This window comes from Cherax quadricarinatus, chromosome 19, assembly GCF_038502225.1.
Source record: "Cherax quadricarinatus isolate ZL_2023a chromosome 19, ASM3850222v1, whole genome shotgun sequence".
NCBI lineage: Eukaryota > Metazoa > Arthropoda > Malacostraca > Decapoda > Parastacidae > Cherax > Cherax quadricarinatus.
The window spans coordinates 29,596,692-29,615,122 of NC_091310.1; the positions used below are offsets into that span (position 1 = coordinate 29,596,692).

The 18,431-nt window shown below is 41.2% G+C and overlaps 2 protein-coding genes across 4 annotated transcripts in view; one reads left to right on the forward strand and one right to left on the reverse strand.

Moving 5' to 3' along the window:
• The window catches only part of LOC138852929 (sorbitol dehydrogenase-like), a 614,649-nt gene that overhangs the window by 363,482 nt on the left and 232,736 nt on the right, over positions 1-18,431 (reverse strand). The window lies entirely within an intron of this gene.
• LOC128688271 (uncharacterized) lies at positions 4,149-17,184 on the forward strand. Of its 3 annotated transcripts, XM_070086613.1 has the most exons (6): positions 4,149-4,415; positions 9,407-9,572; positions 11,325-11,463; positions 13,217-13,340; positions 15,290-15,475; positions 15,634-17,184. In XM_070086613.1, exons 3-6 carry the CDS (start codon positions 11,378-11,380, stop codon positions 16,180-16,182), a joined length of 945 nt encoding a protein of 314 aa, XP_069942714.1. In that variant the 5' UTR covers positions 4,149-4,415; positions 9,407-9,572; positions 11,325-11,377; the 3' UTR covers positions 16,183-17,184. The 3 variants fall into 3 exon arrangements, with proteins under 3 accessions (XP_069942714.1, XP_069942713.1, XP_069942715.1); XM_070086612.1 differs by lacking the exon at positions 9,407-9,572 and having other exon boundaries at positions 4,150-4,415; XM_070086614.1 differs by lacking the exon at positions 9,407-9,572 and having other exon boundaries at positions 4,182-4,221.

Sequence of the window (18,431 nt, forward strand, 5' to 3'; positions counted from 1 at the left end):
CCCTGGGGCAAGAGGCCCTGGGAAGGGTGAGAGGAGAAAGGGTTGGAAGCTTTAGAAAGGCCTTAAGTGCATGACTGTGAATGTGAATGGACTGTGTACTGGTGTGAAGAGGGAATGCTTTCGTATGCTCTTACGTCGATACAGAGTGGACGTAGTCTTTCTACAGGAGCATAATTTCAGGGATGGTAGAGTGCTCGAGGTGGAAGGGTATAAGGTGTTGACTCTGCCATCGGCACGTTTGAAAGGTGGTGTGGGTTTATTGATAAAGGAGGCGAGCCCATTTGTGTTGCAAAGACGTGAAGGGGGTGGGGGGGGGAGGGTGTTGCGTGTGGATGGGTGGTGGATGGGGCAGAGGGTAACCTTTGTAAGTGTGTATGCACCAGCTGAAAATGATATGAAAGTAAAGAGGGATTTTGTGTGTGATGATCTAGTTTTTGCTTTCCGTGGTTTACCTGAAGTGGCCATCGTAGGTGGGGACTGGAATTGTGTGATCAGGAGAGCGGATGTGGAACCACGAGGGGCGGGGCATATGTTGACAGCATTACGCAATCTATTGGTGGACGTTAAGTTGAGGGATGTGGTAGGTGGGGGAGCGTGGGAGGTGGAGCATACTTTCGTGAGGCGAGGTTACGCGGCTAGGTTAGACAGGTTGTATATATCTCATAAGGTATTGTCAAAGTCTGTCCGTACTATTGACCTAGCTTTTTCAGATCATAGGGCGGTTGTCGCAGAAGTAGAGTGGGATTCTCTAGCTTGTATCTCTAGGGGATATTGGAAATTAAATACGAGTCTGTTGGAAGATGAGGAGGGGTTGGGGGGTTTTCGGGAGCTGTGGGAGAGATTAACTGAGGAGGTACAAGGTGTGGAGGACGTGGTGACGTGGTGGGATGGTGTGGCTAAGGACCGGATTCGGCATTATTATGTGAGGGAGGGGAAAAGGATTAATTCTTTAAAATTTGGGTTGATTAATTATTTGGAGGACAGGTTACGGGGTTGTTATGTAAAAGGGACAGTAGAGGGTGTCTATCCGATGGACAACATTATGATACTTAAAGAGCGGTTGCGGGAAATTCAGGACGAGCGGTTCCAAGCGGTGAGAGTAATGGCGGGGGTGGAGGAGGTGTTATGGGGAGATAGGCCGTCTTCGTGTGTGTTGCGCAGACAAAAACAACGTCAGCAGGCAACAGCTATTCCATGTTTGGAGGTTCTTGAGTCGGTGGGAGGGTATAGGGCGGGTCAGGTTATCCACACTACGGATGGGATGGGGTTGTTTGCGGATACGTGGTACGAAAAGTATTGGCGGGAGGAAGGGGTAGGATTAGGGGATTTAGTGAGGGTGTGTGGAAGTGTGCCATGTAGGTTAGGACACAGTGATAGGGAAGCTTTGGGGGGGGGACATAACTGAGGGGGAAATATGGAGAGCTTTGAGTGCCATGCGAAAGGGCAAAGCACCGGGAATCGATGGACTGCCGGCGGAGTTTTATCAACAGCATTGGGAGTTAATAAAAGGTTTTTTGGTGAGGTTACTGAACTTGATGAAGGTAAGGGGAAGGTTGGGTGAAAGACAGGCAACAGCTGTAGTTGTTTTGGTACCGAAGGGTAAGGAACAGCGTTCGCTCAGGGACTATAGAACAATATCGTTGTTATGCGCGGATTATAAGTTATTTGCAAAAATTTTAGGAAATAGGCTCAAGTGTGTTGTAGGGAGGGTTGTATCGGAAACCCAGTTTGGGTTGCCAGGTAGGTCTATGGGGGTGGGACATGGTCTTTTAAGGGATTTTGTGGAAGAAAAAGGGGGGGGAGGGGTGGGTTTGGTTGCACTAGACTGGCAAGGAGCTTATGATAGGGTGGAGCGAGAGGCGTTGAGAGCTATCCTTAGGAAACAGGGCTATGGGGAAGAAATAGTGGGATGGGTAGAGGCGTTATATAGAGGGGCAATGGTGAGAGTACAGATTAATGGAAGATTAGGGGGAGGATTGTAATGGGCAGAGGTCTTAGACAGGGGTGTCCTATGTCACAGCTTTTATTTGCATGCATACAGGACCCCTTTTATAGAATGGTGGAGCGCCATATGGGCGTTCGTGAAGGGGTTGGGGGGGTACTGGGGGCGTTTGGCCTGTTCTCATAGGGTATGTAGATGATACCACTGTATTGGTTAGAGAGGGGATGTCCATAAACGCCTTAGATGGAGTGGTCGACACGTTTGCATGTGCAACTGGTATGAGGGTAAATTCGGAGAAGTCCATGGTTATGGGGTTAGGAACTTGGGGGGAGAGGATCGAGTGGGGTAGTGCAGTCGTAAAGAAGCGGGTGATGTCATTAAAAATTTGTGGTCTAATCTATGCAGATGATCTTGAGGTTGCACGTGTTAATAATTCGGGCAGGTTGGTAGAAGGGATACTGGGTCGATTGGGAGCATTGCGGCCTTATCATTTGACCCTTGTGCAGCGTGCCATTGTAATTAACGTTTTATTGTATAGCAAGGTTTGGCATGTGGCTGCCGTGTTCCCTTTAACGGGGACGGCAATTGCAACTATACTTAGAGGGTTTTTTAAATTTTTGTGGGGTTCAGGTTGTGATTGGCTTAGAAGGGATATAGTAATGTTACCTGTGCGTCAGGGGGGGTTGGGTTTAATGAACTTAAAGAGGAGGGTCAAATGTATCTTCATTAAAAGGGAGGTGATGAGGGAGGGTGTGAGTGGGGGGGGGGGTTGGTTAAGGTACACAATAAATTGAAACGCATGTTTTCTGGGACGGAGTTGAGGGAGTGTGAAACTATTTTGAGGGCAGTGGTGATGGTTAGGGATCTGGGTAAGGTAAAAATAAGTAGGCTGTGTAGGATGTCGGCGGAAAGGGTTGTGGCTCCGGTGGAGGGGATTTTCCCCATGTATGACTGGGGATGTATATGGAGAAGGTTTGGTAGGTTAAGGTTACAACCCCGTGGACGTGAGGTGATGTATCGGTTTTTGCATGGGATTTTACCATCGGGAGTGGTCTTACGAGCTAGACGGGTGGTTGAGGGGGGGGGGGTATGTGGAATATGTGGCGGGGAGGATTCTGCATTCCATGTAGTGTATTTTTGTGAGGGGTTGGGGTGCGTCAGGGGTTGGTTGAGTAGGGTGTTGCATAAGATAAGTGGTCAATACTTCTCTGTTCTGCGGGCATTGAGTCTTGATGTGGGGGGTATGGATGAATGTATTATTAGGGCTGTGGGGTACATTATGGTAGATTATGTCTACATTATGTGGGGAATGAGGGGGAAAGGGGTAAGTGAGGTGAAGAGGAGGGTATTGGCTGTTACGTTTTATAAAACGTTGTGCCGTAATAGAGAACTTTATGGGAGGAGGTGGGAGCGGGATTTCTCTGAGGGATATAGAGACCTTACATTAGAGGTTTTATTAAATTTGTAAATTAGGTGGGTGGGGCAGGGTAGGGATGGTACAATGTGTTATGTTGATGGGCTGTCAGGGGTGGAAACGGGGTCGCCTCCTGGTATGTAGCGGGTGAATGTGTATGAACTTGGGCGTATGATGTGTATTCATGGTTTGTGACGAGTATACTCAATATATGTGTTTGATTTTGCAGTAGGACATTGTTCTATGTATGTTACTCATATGCATGTTTTTAGATGCTTGTAGAGGTGTCAGTGTGTTGGATCCTTGTTTATTAATATATTCTGTGTTTGATGAACATATTGTTTTTACCTTATTCTCAATACATTACGTTAATTGTATTTAACGTATACGGTGTCCTACTTTATAATTTACAAAGTGACAATATATGCATATTATGGTGTGTTTTGTTAATCATATACCAATGCAATTGGAATTAGTCGTTTATTGGTTATCATAGGTATAGGGGTTTTTCATGTATGGGTGAGGAGGGATATTTGTGTTATCTCAAGTTCATGTTTGTGTGGTTGTTAATGATTTATTCTGTGTAAGACCTGTTTTTGTCTTTATCTATCTCTTGTATTGTATTGTTCTAAATAAAATAAAAAAAAAAAAATGTTAAACTAACTGTACAAACGGTGCTTTTGTGAATTTCTTGAAAGAAAAAACGCTAAATAATAATAATGAAATATGCCGAAACTATTATTATTATTTTTATGATGATGTAGGGGAGGAGATACCCCATCATTAGCACAATGGTAGTTACTAGCTATGCCTCTGCGTCAGAACTGTGACTAGTTGGCTGTTGACTACCATAGGGAGAGGTTGTGTGAGTCTCTCTCTCTCTCTCTCTGTTCTCTATATCGCCGTTCGCAGCTTTCCATCAGTGATGATTTTATTACTATATAGGAAACCATTCGAAGTATCCTTGTAACAGGGAAAAACATTGATTGTTGGAATTCGTAGAAGCGAGTCAGCAGGAAATATCAGTAGCCGTCAGGATGCTGTTGCTCTCGATGGAAGGTTAGTAATGTATAATAGGTACAATTTTTGTGTATAAAGATTTCTAACTGCATCAAAACTAACGTAACAAGCAAAGTTAACATTTGTTAACCCTTCAAGGGGAGTTCTTTGACGCTGGTGAGGGGCTCTTGATCTAGGAATTTGGATCTATGCTCCAGTTCCCTGAATTGAGTCTTGAATGCCTTCCACCCCAAGTGTTCAACTGCCTCCCAGTATGCATGAGGGGGATTACCAATAGACCCCTGGCTGTCTTCAAGAAGGGACTGGACAGGCACGTGACCAGCTGGGCTGTGGTTCATACGTCAGTTTGCGTGCGGCCAGCCGTAACAGCCTGGTTAATCAGACCCTGATCCACCACGAGGCCTGGTTTCGGACAGGGCAGCGGGGGCGTTGACCCTCGAAACCCTCTCCAGGTATACTCTCCAGGTAACATAATGAGGACTACGAGGTGTCAGCAGGAACAGTAAGTTGAGGGAATCGTCAATCCTGCGTAGTTGGTCGATTGATTGTGAAGTAGATAACAAAATCAAGTGCTAAACCCGAGAGGATCCTACAGCGCTGCAGGAAGATGTGGGAAAGCAGTAATGTGCAAAGGTGATGGTGTAGTGCTGGAGTGCGAGGGTGGAGGCTAATTGGAGTAGGGAAAAATGCAAGAAGAAAAGCAGGATCACAGTTGATGCAGTAAGTACTTTGTTAAAAAGTCAGTCTGCATCAAACTTTCAGCAGGGCCAGTGAGAGCTAGTATGTTAAAGTAGATGCAGGCTGCTGTGTAATGCAGCAAAGTATGAATGAAGATCTGATGGTATGGTATACCAGTGCGCACAAGAAGTGCACTTTCATTAAAAGTTCCCTTGGGATAAGGATCAGATGAATGTAATAAAACTTAGCCCGAGACGGGATGGATAACTGCAGAGCATAATTTAGGTTCTTGTAAACAGACACAAACAGGAAAATCTTTGAGAGCAACACCTGAAGATCACCGCGATTACCCAAGGCCTCGTATACTCACTGTAAATAAGCCATGATTTGCAAGAAAAGTATACTGGGAATATGAAGTGGTACGTGTCCATGAACTAGTAGGGGTATGAAAGTCTACATGGGGAGGCAGTGGAAAACGAGTAAGCAGCAAAGGACTGGAACTTCGCGAAGAAAGAGTTGTGCAGGTAGTTTAGACGAGTGAGCCCCTCAAGGATGGTTCCTTGATGTTGGTGAGGGGCTCTTGATTTAGGGAATTGGATCTGTGCTCCAGTTCCCCGAATTAAGCCTGAATGCCTTCCACATCCCCCCCCCCAGGCGCTGTATAATCCTCCGGGTTTAGCGCTTCCCCCTTATAATAATAATAATAGACGAGTGAGGAGAGATGGGAGGTGGATCACTGTCCATCAGTGGGTTTGTCTCCGTATATTGTTGAAAATAAAAAAGTTTTGGAGTGAGATTAATAAGTTGAGGAAGCCTAGGGAACGAATGGATTTGACAGTTAAAAATAGGAGTGGAGAGTTATTAAATGGAGTTAGAGGTATCGGGAAGATGGAGGAATTGTTAATGTTGATGATAGGAAAGCTGAGATTTCGTGTATAAGGCAAAGAGGAATAACATCTTGTAGGAGTGAGGAAGAGCCAGTTGTGAGTGTGGGAGAAGTTCGTGAGGCAGTGGGCAGAATGAAAGTAGGTAAGGCAGCTGGGATTGATGGGATAAAGATAGAAATGTTAAAAGCGGGTGGGGATATAGTTTTGGAGTGGTTGGTGCTATTATTTAATAAATGTATGGAAGAGGTTAAGGTACCTAGGAATTGACAGAGAGCATGCATAGTTCCTTTCTATAAAGGCAAATGGAACAAGAGTGCAAAAATTATGGTAAAGTGTATGGTAGTTATTATTGAAAGAATTAAGAGTAAGACGGAGAGTAGGATAGCATATAAACAAGGAAGCTTTAGGGAGGATAGGGGTTTTGTAGACCAAGTGTTTACAGTGAAACATATAGGTGAACAGTATTTAGATAAGGGTAAAGAGGGTTTTGTGGCATTTATGGATTTGGAAAAGGCGTATGACAGGGTGGATAGGGGGGTAATGTGGCAGATGTTGCAGGTGTATGGAAGAGGAGGTAGGTTACTGAAAGCAGTGAGGAGTTTATACGAAGATAGTGAGGCTCATGTTAGAATATGTAGGAGAGTAAGAGATTATTTCCCACTAAAAGTAGGCCTTAGACAAGGATGTGTGATGTCACCGTGGTTGTTCAGTATATTTGTAGATAGGGTTGTAAGAGAAGTGAATGTGCAGGGCTCTGGTGGCCTGGTGGTTAACGCTCTCGCTTCACACGGTGAGGGCCTGGGTTCGATTCCCAGCCAGAGTAGAAACATTGGACGTGTTTCTTTCAACCTGTTGTCTATGTTCCCCATCAGTAAAATGGGTACCTGGGTGTTAGTCGACTGGTGTGGGTCGCATCCTGGGACACTGACCTAAGGAGGCCTGGTCACAGACCGGGCCGCGGGGGCGTTGACCCCCGGAACTCTCTCCAGGTAAACTCCAGGTAGGTGTGGGGTTAAAAGACAATCTAGCACAAAATGGGAGTTGTCATAGTTGCTCTTTGCTGATCATACTGCTTTTGGGAGATTCTGAAGAAAAGTTGCAGAGGTTGGTGGAAGAGTTTGATAGGGTATGTAAAAGAAGAAAATTACAAGTGAATATAGGAAAGGGTAAGGTGATGAGGATGACAAAAAATTAGGTAACGAAAGAGTGGATATCAGATTGGAGGGAGAGAGTATGGAGGAGATGAATGTATTCAGATATTTAGGCGTGGACGTGTCAGCAGATGGGTCTGTGAAGGATGAGGTGAATCGTAGAATTGATGAGGGGAAAAGGGGTGAGTGGTGCACTTAAGAGTCTGTGGAGACAAAGAACTTTGTCCGTGGAAGCAAAGAGGGAGATGTATGAAAGTATAGTTATACCAACAATCATATGGGTGTGAAGCATGGGTGGTGAATGTTTCAACAAGGAGAGGGTTGGAGGCAGTGGAGATGTCATGTCTGAGGGCAATGTGTGATGTGAATATAATGCAGAGAATTCGTAGTTTGTAAATTAGGAGGAGGTCCGTGGTTACCAAAACTATTATCCAGAGGGCTGAGGAGGGGTTGTTGAGGTGGTTCTGACATGTAGAGAGGATGGAACAAAATAAAATGACTTCGAGTGTATAAATCTGTAGTGGAAGGAAGGCAGGGTAGGGGTCAGCCTAGGAAAGGTTGGAGGAAGGGGGTAAAAGAGGTTTTGTGTGCGAGGGGCTTGGACTTCCAGCAAGTATGAATGAGCGTATTTGATAGGAGTGAATGGAGACAAATGCTTTTTAGGACTTGACGTGCTGTTGCAGTGTGAGCAACAGCCAGGACTCAAATCTTGCAGGCCAGAGTTGAGTCCTGGAGATGGGAAGTACAGTATATATACTCTGAAGGAGGGGTGTTAATGTTGCAGTTTTATAACTGTAGTGTAAGCATGCCTCTGGCAAGACAATGATAGTGAATGAGTATGAATTTTTTTCTATTTTGGGCCACCCTGGCTTGGTGGGAAGCAGCCGATGTGTTAATAAAATAAAAATAAATATTCAGAGATAACTCAAAAGTGTTTGAGGACAAGGAAGTTGCATGTAGTACATCAGAGGTAGAAGGGGGAGGGTAAGTAAAGATCGGAAAGGTGATGGAAGTTATCAAAGAAGGGGGGATGAGTGGGTAGTTAACTTGGGAAGAAACTTGGGAAGGGAGAGGAAGAAAGTTGGGAGCTGACTGGAGAGGGGACTGTAGAAGGGGGAAGATGAACCTCTACACTCATAACAGAACTAGTAAGAGGTAAAAAACTAGGTACAGAGACTGGAAAGGAAAAATATTTGGAAAGGCTGTGTGAAGAAGGGGTAAAATGAGGTTTGAACTTTGGGGATGGTTTAGACTTTAGAGAAGTAGAGAGGTGAGGAGAAAGATGTGATTGTGCGAGGTTTTGTAGACATAGAAACATGTGAGCAAGAAGATGAAGAATCAAGGACAGACAGTATTAGGTGTCAAGGACCTTGGAGGCAAGAACTGCAAGAGTTAGAGGTGACTAAGGAAGTTGTGACACTAGAGACAGTGGAAGTAGGTACTACAAAGGTTGGAGGTCTCTTAGCCACTCTAGAATAAGAGTCATGGAATTCTTCCCTGGAGGCGAAGATGAGAGACTGCTTTAGCATATGTAAAACCTTCTTTCTCTTTCAGACAACAAATTTCCCGTCCTTTTAGGTAAACTTGGCAACTGCAAAAAAAAGCTGGTTGAGCCTCATCATGATCAAGGCAAGAGGGATTCAGGCTGCAGGATGTATTTGTATGGTAGTCAGCACCACAGACTGGGCACTCTGTCATGGACCTGCAAAATTTTGCAATTTCTGTACTGTTGTGGTGTAGGGATCAATTCTCCGATTTGGAGATGGTGTCCCGCAAGATAAACTGAAGATGGAAGCTCACAAGAGTCAAAAGTTAAGCAAGCCACATTGCAGGGGTAGCATCTCTGCCTGTAGGCAGGTAGTATATGTCTACTTGGAGAATTGGGAGGTCTTGGAGCTCAAGCTGTTCTAGAATGTCGTCACCACGTCTGGAAATTGTTTAACAATGGTGTGAGGTAGAATGACGGTACCACTACAAGAATGAAGAGAATGGTGTTTTTGAATTGTTACAGGGATAGGATCTACTGTGGTAAGGAGAGAAAAATTGTGGGCTTCACTAGCATTTTGTACCGTGACGATGCGTTCACTGCTCTTGAGAGCATGAAACAAAATATTTTGACCAATATGGTGTAGGAGTGCCTTGCTGATTCAGTACTATGATCTGATAGTCAGTAGATGTCCATTGTAGAGTAAAAGAAAACTTGGTCCATTGTGTACTTTGGAACATAGTAAGGGAAGCGAGTGTCGTGCCAGTCTTTTCTGGGCAGAGTGAGAAGTAATAGTAGTGTCATCAGTTAATGGTCTTGGTCATTTAGGTGTGAGACCGGAGTTGGTCCGACTCGAGATGGGTGAGCAATACAAGAATTGTCGCACCATAGAGGGAGAAGCTGGAAGCACGGTCAAAGAAGTATAGAGGTCGGGTGTATCAGTCGGGCAAAACCTCAGCACCTGGAGCTGGTGATGAAACGGCACGAGCAGAAGGTACAGGGGCATTAGGAAGGTCCAAAGAATGGGCAAATAATGAGGTAAGGGATGAAGTAAACAGGGGCAGCAAACAAATAATGGACGTGTATTACTATCCTGTATGTAGAAGGCTCGTGAAGGTCATGAGAGCGGACAAAACGGAGGCAATGAGCATCACTACAATCATTCAAGGATGGGACATTTGCTTCTGCATAGAGGCTCTCAACAGGTGAGGAGAGAAAAGCACCTAGACATAAATGTAATTCCTGATGATGGATGGGACAGAGTTTAGAAAGAGTTGCAGGAGAGACTGCAGAACATATCTGGTCACCATAATCTAGCTTCGATAAAATTAGGGCTGAATGCCGTTGAAGGAGGGTTTGACAATCTGCCCCCCCATGAAGGGTTTTAAGGAAGTTCAGCCGACTATGGCAGGTTTCTAAGACACTGACGATCGAACAGTAGGCCGAGAAATCTGACCATATCACATTCAGGGATTTGTGAGCCATACAGGTACATTGGGGTACAGTAGGGCCCCACTTATTTGGCAGGTTAAGTTCCAGGCTTCTGCCGGAAAGCGGACATCGCCAGAAAGCAGAACGCCATTTTTTCCACTTGCAAACGCATATAAATTCTAGATAACTAAGTTTCCACTAACATACTGTATTAAGTTAGCAATAGAACTAGGCATTAAAAACAATAAAGAGTAAAATACCCACACAGTATACTCATTACTTACCTTAAAATACTCGTCTTAATGTAGGGTGAGAGGTAAATAAATGAGGTAAAACGAGTAAGTGAGAGAGGTGCGGAGGATGTAAACAGACGGACGTGCTGGTTATGGTTGATACTTTCATCTACACCTAACATCTCATATTTGTTAATTTATTCTACTGTGGGGTGTATTTGTTTATTTGTTACATTGCACGTTTATTAAATAATTTTGAAAAAATAGAGGGATTAATGAAAATGTTTATATCAATGTAATACTACAACATTTAATGCACCTCGGTGATTATTATTGCATATTATCATATGCGTCCTCAGAACTAACAAGACACTCTTAGTGATTTTAAAGTGTACCTGCAAGCCAGCACAGTGTGTAAGTTTATTTAGGTAAAGGTACACATAAGTATAATTTTATTATTAACACACTGGCCGATTCCCACCAAGGCAGGGTAGTAGGTTGGTAGACAGTTACCACCCATGGAAGTACTACCGTCCTGCCAGATGACTGTGAAACAGAAACCTGTAACTGTTTTACGTGATGGTAGGATTGCTGGTGTCTCTTTCTGTCCCATAAACATGCTAGATAACAGGGATATCTTGCTACTCCTATTTACACTTTGGTCACACTTCAGACACGCACATGCATATATATATATACATACATCTAGGTTTTTCTCCTTTTTCTAAATAGCTCTTGTTGTTCTTTATTTCTTCTATTGTCCATGGGGAAGTGGAAAAGAATCTGTCCTCTGTAAGCCATGCGTATCGTATGAGGAGGCTAAAATGCCGGGAGCAATGGGCTAGTAACCCCTTCTGTAAACATTTACTAAAAGAGAAGTATAATTATTGGAGTATATATATATAAAACATGAAATAACTTTAAAATACTTAATGCAAATCAGAAATATTGGTAGTTATTTCTCTTCCCGTCGGAGAAAATTAATTTGTGCAATGATCCAACATTAAAAAATTAAATAACTGTAATAGTCAAGACATTCCTGAGTAGCATTAATGTCTCCTTTTCCAATATTGTTCCTTCAGTGGTGGTAGTGTTGCTAGCTGATTTTAGCAGGGCTACAGTGGTAAATGCAGACATGCTGCCAAACTCCTTCAGCCTAGCAAAACAGACTCTACAAAGGTCAGCAACACCAACCACTTTGGAAGACAACATTTTCAAGAGGTGAGAATAAACTCCAGCTTTTTACAGTACACAAAGCATATTGTAATCTGGACCTGACTATTTTATATATTAGACTACTCATGCTGAGAAATCTTTAGCAGAGAGGAAGAGCCATTAGTATAGGTACAGTAGTTTGTATTTATTAGATTCTAACTAACTTCCATGTTTTAGAATAATACCAGATACAATAGAGAATCAGTACTTTTTTGGTATCTACAAATCTATTGCAGTTTGAAATACTCTTAAAATGTTAATTGACACGTACCCTGAAATTGTTGTGGTTTTAAAAGCTCAAAAAGTTCAAATGGCCAAAACATTGATAATACTCCTTAGTTATAATTTTTCATACTTTTAATAGCAGTGAAAATTTGAAGAAAGTTATAAATTTTAGATCAGTATACAGTAGGTCACCCTACCTTGGTTGACAGCCAGTGTGTTTAAAAAATATTAAAATTACAATTTAACAAACATTTTTATTTACAGTAGTCCCCTCCCTTCCCCCCATATCTGTGGGGGATACATTCCAAGACCTACCATGGATATTTGAAACCGTGGATAGTAGTGAACCCTATACATGTCATTTTTCCTTTAACTACACACTTATGATAGATTAATTGATAAATTATCCAAAGTAAGTCCAGAACTAGCACTTTTCACTGATGGGAAACATTTTATGGTTTCTCTTCAGTTTTGAAGAACTGCCAGCTTCTCTGCTTTTGCACTTTGGGGCCATTATTAAGCAAAACTAAGGGTTATTATTGCATCAAAGTAAACAGTGGATAACTGAAACTGCAGATACTGAATCCATGGATATGGGGTACCCTACTATACTGTACTTGGATTAGGGATCCTATAGCACCTGGGGAATGGGAGGCATTCAGGTTAGATCTGAGGAAGGGTTAGAGAAGTCCATTTCCTTTGATCATGAGCCCCTTGTTACAGGTAGTAGGTTGGTAGACAGCAACCGCCCAGGGAGGTACTACCGTTCTGCCAAGCGAGTGTAAAACGAAAGCCTGCAAATGTTTTACATGATGGTAGTATTGCTGGTGTCCATTTTTCTGTCTCATAAACATGCAAGGTTTCAGGTATGTCTTGCTACCTCTACTTACACTTAGGTCACACTGTACATACATGTACAAGCATATATATACACACCCCTCTGGGTTTCTTCTATTTTCTTACTAGTTCTTGTTCTTTTTTATTTCCTCTCACCTCCATGGGGAATTGGAACAGAATTCTTCCTCCGTAAGCCATGTGTGTTGTAAGAGGCGACTAAAATGCCAGGAGCAAGGGGCTAGTAACCCCTTCTCCTGTATACATTACTAAATGAAAAAGGAGAAACTTTCGTTTTTCCTTTTGGGCCACCCTGCCTCGGTGGGATACGGCTGGTGCGTTGAAAGAAAGGAAAGATGAGCCCCTTGTCTGCTTCACCCCTTGAGGGTGGTAGTAGTACACTATTGCAAAAATAATATAGGAATATGATGTTTTAAAAGTAATCTCTCCTGACTTTTTAACAAACAAACTTATTGCATCAACTTTGATTCAGATTTTTACTTTTGCACTCTCCCCTACCTTTGCACATTCCTCTCTGCAGCACTGTACGGCTCTTGGTTTTAGCACTATTATTATTACTTATAATGGCAAGGGGAGAACACAATGTATACTGATGCTTAATAGCAAACACTAGTTAACTTTCCTTAATGACTGTACTCAAAATTAGTGTGATTTTGATAAAAAAAAAAATTTCTTTTAGGGTGGATGTGATAGCCTTAGAACAGCTGCTAAGTTTTGCAGGCATGATAAGACCTTACTCTTGCTGGTGTACTAATGCAAATACAACTTGCCCAGTCCACATTCCAGTAGTTCCTCTCCACAAGGTCAGTGGGAATTAATGTTTCTAATCCCTTGTTAAGCAAGTCATTGGCTGTAACATGTTAATTAGTTATTGGTAACTGTTCCAACAAAATTTAAGCAATCTACAAGTCTTGCCTACCCTGATCTTTGCAAAGTTTATGCATGCGGTATGTCATTTTCATCCAATACAGTGGTACCTTGACTTAAGAGTACCCCAACTTACGAGTTTTCTGAGTTATGATCCATCGCTCTGTTGATTTTTTGCTTCGAGTTGCAAGCCAAAATACTAGTTATGAGCAAGCTTCAGATATGCCACCACTAGTTGGCGCTGCAAACACTACAACATCCGCAATATTGCCTCAAAACTGCAGAAGTGACGTCAGCTGAAGGATACATCCCTTAACAAGTCTTCAACTGTGACGAGACAGAGCTATTGTGGAAGACGATGCCAAGGAGGACTTGCATAAATGAAGAGATGATGATGCAAGGCCACAAACCCATGAAGGATAGGTTAACCCTTGCACTGTGCACCAATGCAAGTGGTGACTGCAAGCCCAAGCTGCTGTTTGTATATCATTCGGAAAACCCCAGAGCCTTTAAGTTGCATAAGATTCTAAAAGAAAAACTGCAGGTGATGTGGAGGGCAAACCCAAAGGTGTGGGTCACTAGGCAGGAGAAAATGCTTCAATATAACGCTAATATCAAATCTATGGCTTATTCATCTGTTAGAATTGATCTAATATGATATAATAAACACTATAAATAACATAGAAATATGATATACACTCTAGAATGAATAAAATAGGCCATGATATGGCGAGTGTTGACGACCAATCCCACACATAAAATAATTACTGCTCCTTCCTATAACGTGTTCTTTGGTCCTGGGTAAGAGAAAACTGAGTTTTTGTGAGGCTAACTGCACTAGATCACTAGTTTCACAAGGAAAATGCTGAAACAAAAGTGATTTTCTCAGAAAAAAATGGGCTATTTTATTGAAACTTGCTATCTTGGTTATGAACTCGTCTTCATGTACACCAAAAATGAAAGAAATCGGACGAGAGAAAAAAAAATGAGGGTCCAAATTGCTTATGCCTTCCCTTAAGTTCAGCGATAAAATGTAGCATTAAGAGTGTAGCAAGTAAGTTAAGCGAGTTTATGATGAATGAAAACGACCGAAAAAGCAGGAAATGAAACTAACTCCTCCAATCTCCTCTGCCTGTCTTTTCCACCCTCCACCTCCGCCAGCATCTTTCGTTAGCCCAAGTCGTCTGATCTCCAAGGTAAATACACTTTATAAAACCAGTTTATTTCTTTACATTCTCTTTTATTGTTTTTATACAATATTTCTTTTTTATAAATACATTTTTCTTATTTAAAAACCCATAACAATAAAATTGTGTTTTTTTTCGGGGGGGGGGAGGGGGGGGGGCTGGAATGGATTAATGGCATTTCAGTTAATTTCAATGAAGAAAATTTACTTGATATATGAACAAACCGAGTTATGAGCTCGGTCATGGTATGAATTAAACTCTTAAGTCAAGGTACCATTGTATTTGTTTACCAAAACTTTTTTTTATGTAGAGTACAGTTACAGATTCCAAAGAAATGCTTAATATGGAAATTAAAGGTAACTTTATTCAAGCTACTTGGAGATGTGTGTTATATGGCATTTAATGCCTAAATTTAGTAGTAATTGCCATTTTAATAGATTTTGTAGACTATAATATGTACAGTATGGAATGTGCTCTTTAAATGTAACATGAGAGCAGAGCATTAGCTCCAAAATTTGTAAGCAGGTAATGGGATAGTTTTTCCTCTATGCTGTATTAACAAGAATAATGTGGATTTTTAAATTTTTTCCTTTACTCATTGAATGTTACCACTTTCTCAAGTTTAAATAATTTTGTTTGGTATAGAGCAAAAATTTAAAGGTGTTAAATATACCCTCTAAAATATCTTTTTTACCAAGGTTCTCAATGTGTCATGTGATGACCTGAGTGTATACTGCTGCAAAGAACGAGACTTGCCCATCAGAACAAATCACATGGTGACCACTGCAGAAGACCTCAGTAGATTCTTAGACACAACTATTGATAGTCTGAGGCCTCAGAAAAGCAAGATACTGGTAGAAAGTAGAAATGAAAGCTTACCAGAGGTGAGTTGAAGCAAGTTGAAATTCAGAATGGTCCTATAATTATTTGAAAGAGAAATTAAATTCTAGTTAAGTTAGATATAATAGAGGTATAATTGCATGAAAAGGTTAAATATCTTGTCTGAATGCCAAACAATCATCTGAATATTTTATCTTTACAGAAAGGGTTTCATAGCCTCTATAATCACAGTTCTCCACAAGTTAAGATAGAGGCCAGATATAGATATATCAATGAAACTGTAAAGACTGATCACACAAGTACACAAATTCGCAACATTGAAGATAAAATAATTCTTGCACTGAAAGATATTGTGGACCACCTATTGGCTGCATCTGCACAGCTACACACGGTAAAGTTATCTCGCCAAAAGAGAACTCTTGTTTCTTCTTCGGAAAATACAGCTGAAGAAATTAACTCGTTAGAAACAGGAGATAACACATCTTCAAGCATTCAGAAAATTCAGTTAACTAGTGAGCATAATATTAGTAATGCTGTATTTGCAATGAATGATCTTGCTGTGCCATATGACAGTCTAGGCTGGTTCTCTAAGGTAGTAGAGAAAGGAATAGATATATCCATGCATGTTGTCATCATGGTGGTAGTAATGTTGGTTGCTTCACAAGTTGTAGCTGGTGTTTTTCACATTATTCAAGAAACTTGTTTAATTTGCAATTATATAGGTTATGCCAATGTGGCAGGTATTGCTTAGTCGTGCAAAATCATTGATGTATCATAAAATAATTAATGTTTAGATTTTCACAAACATTTTCTTAATACAGAAGCACAAGTTTTAATTTTTTTTGATAAAGTACAGTGGAACCTCAGTTTTCATGATTAATTCATTCCAGAAAGTCTGACGAAAACCAAACTGTACAAAAACTGAAGCAATATTTCCCATAAAAAATAACGTAAATTCAATTAGTCCGTTCCAGACACCCAAAAATATTTACAAAAAATACATTTTATAGAGAATAACTATAGTTTTACATACAGAAAACAATGAGAAATATAAATGACTAATGAAATGGATAAATGAACACTGAATATCACTTTTACCTTTATTGAAGACTCTTCTTGGCATATAGAAGACAGTGAGAAGGGGAGAGGAAGGAGGAGAGCTTATTGTTTATAAGTGGAATCCCCCTTCATAAGGACTTCAGGTATCAAGGCCCTCTCCTGGGTTATTTCCCTTCTTTCTTTTACTGGCACTGGGACCAGCTTAGGTCACTGGACTCTCGTCGCATAAAAAAAAAAAATGTTCAGAGGTCTGTTTCTGGCATCTCTAAGATTTGCCCAAAATGGAACAAGGCATTGTCATTGAGCATGTTGCAGTCAGAATGCTTGCAACAGCTTTGTTAGGGTGATATTTCTCCACGAAACTTTGCAACTCATTCCACTTTGCACACATGTCCTTAATCACTGATGAAGGCACATTCTCACAATGCTCACTCAAGAAACAAAGCCAGACTAAGTCAGAACGTATGGGATGATTTGTGTGGCCGCAGGCAGGCGGGCATGTTTGGTACGGCGGACCATTGTCAACTCTATGAAAACCAAGCGGATGTACGAAAACTGGGACAAAATTTAAATGAAAAAAGTCGTTGAAAACCGAATCCTATGAAAACCAGGGCATACGAAAACGGAGGTTCCACTGTAATGGCCTTGTATTTGATTAATATGACTTAATGGCAGTGTACATTTTTTTTTTTTTTTTTTTTTTTTTAAGATTTGAAAGCTGGCTTTTAGTAGATTTAAGGTCATCTTTCACTAAAGGGGGGAGAATCATTCATGAACTGATAGGGAAGCCATTTTGGTGACAATTTCAAATAGTCAGTGAATTGAAAGAAAAAGATAAATTGTCTTCAGTGTTCTCTTTTAACGTTGTGGCACGTTTTCTGAGATCGTATTTTAAACTTTTTATTTTTTCCTGTTTGCTTTAAGTTTTGCAAAATTTTCTTAAAAACCTGCATGCTTTTCCTATCCCAGTACAGTACATGTTATCTTTAATAAAGTGAGCTACCATACATTATGTAAAAAATACAGTGGACCCCCGCATAACGATTACCTCCGAATACGACCAATTATGTAAGTGTATTTATGTAAGTGCGTTTGTATGTGTATGTTTGGGGGTCTGAAATGGACTAATCTACTTCACAATATTTCTTATGGGAACAAATTCGGTCAGTACTGGCACCTGAACATACTTCTGGAGTGAAAAAATATCGTTAACCGGGGGTCCACTGTAATTTTCAATTCATAAACAGTTGCACAATAAAATAGAATTTTTAACATCTATAATAAAAAGTATAACAATGTGTGTGTGTACAGTATATTAATATTACTGTATACACACACACATATATACATAAAATAACTTATCCTGATCTTACTACTGGTACAGGTAAGTTAGTCCATTTCCTAAGGTTTTCTCTAAATTAACCCTCTGACTGCCGGTGTTGTCTTACGAGCCAGTGTCAGTGACCTATTAATATGCCGAAATTCTTGCAGCTTCAAATCAAGTGGGAGAAAGCTGGTAGGCCCACATGTGAGAGAATGAGTCTTGTGTGGTCAGTGTGTGCAGTATAAAAAAATCCTGCAGCATGCAGTATATAAAGGAGGAACACTGCAGTAGGCCTACTGACCCATGTGAAGCAGGTTCATCCCCCCCCCCCCCAGATGAGCCCAATGACCCACTAACACTAATGCACTATTGTCTTGGTTTTAGATTACTGCTAACCAGAACTCCTAAATCCTTTTTGCAATCAGTAGTACATGTATTAAGATCTACATTATTTAGTTTATATGTGGCATGGTTATTTTCCTGTCCAACATTTAGAATTTTGCATTTGTCTATATTAAACTGCATCTGCCACTTCTCCGACCATTGCATCAGTCTATTCAAATCATCCTGGAGTGCTCTAGTGTCCTCATTAAAATGAATTGGCCGGCCTATTTTGG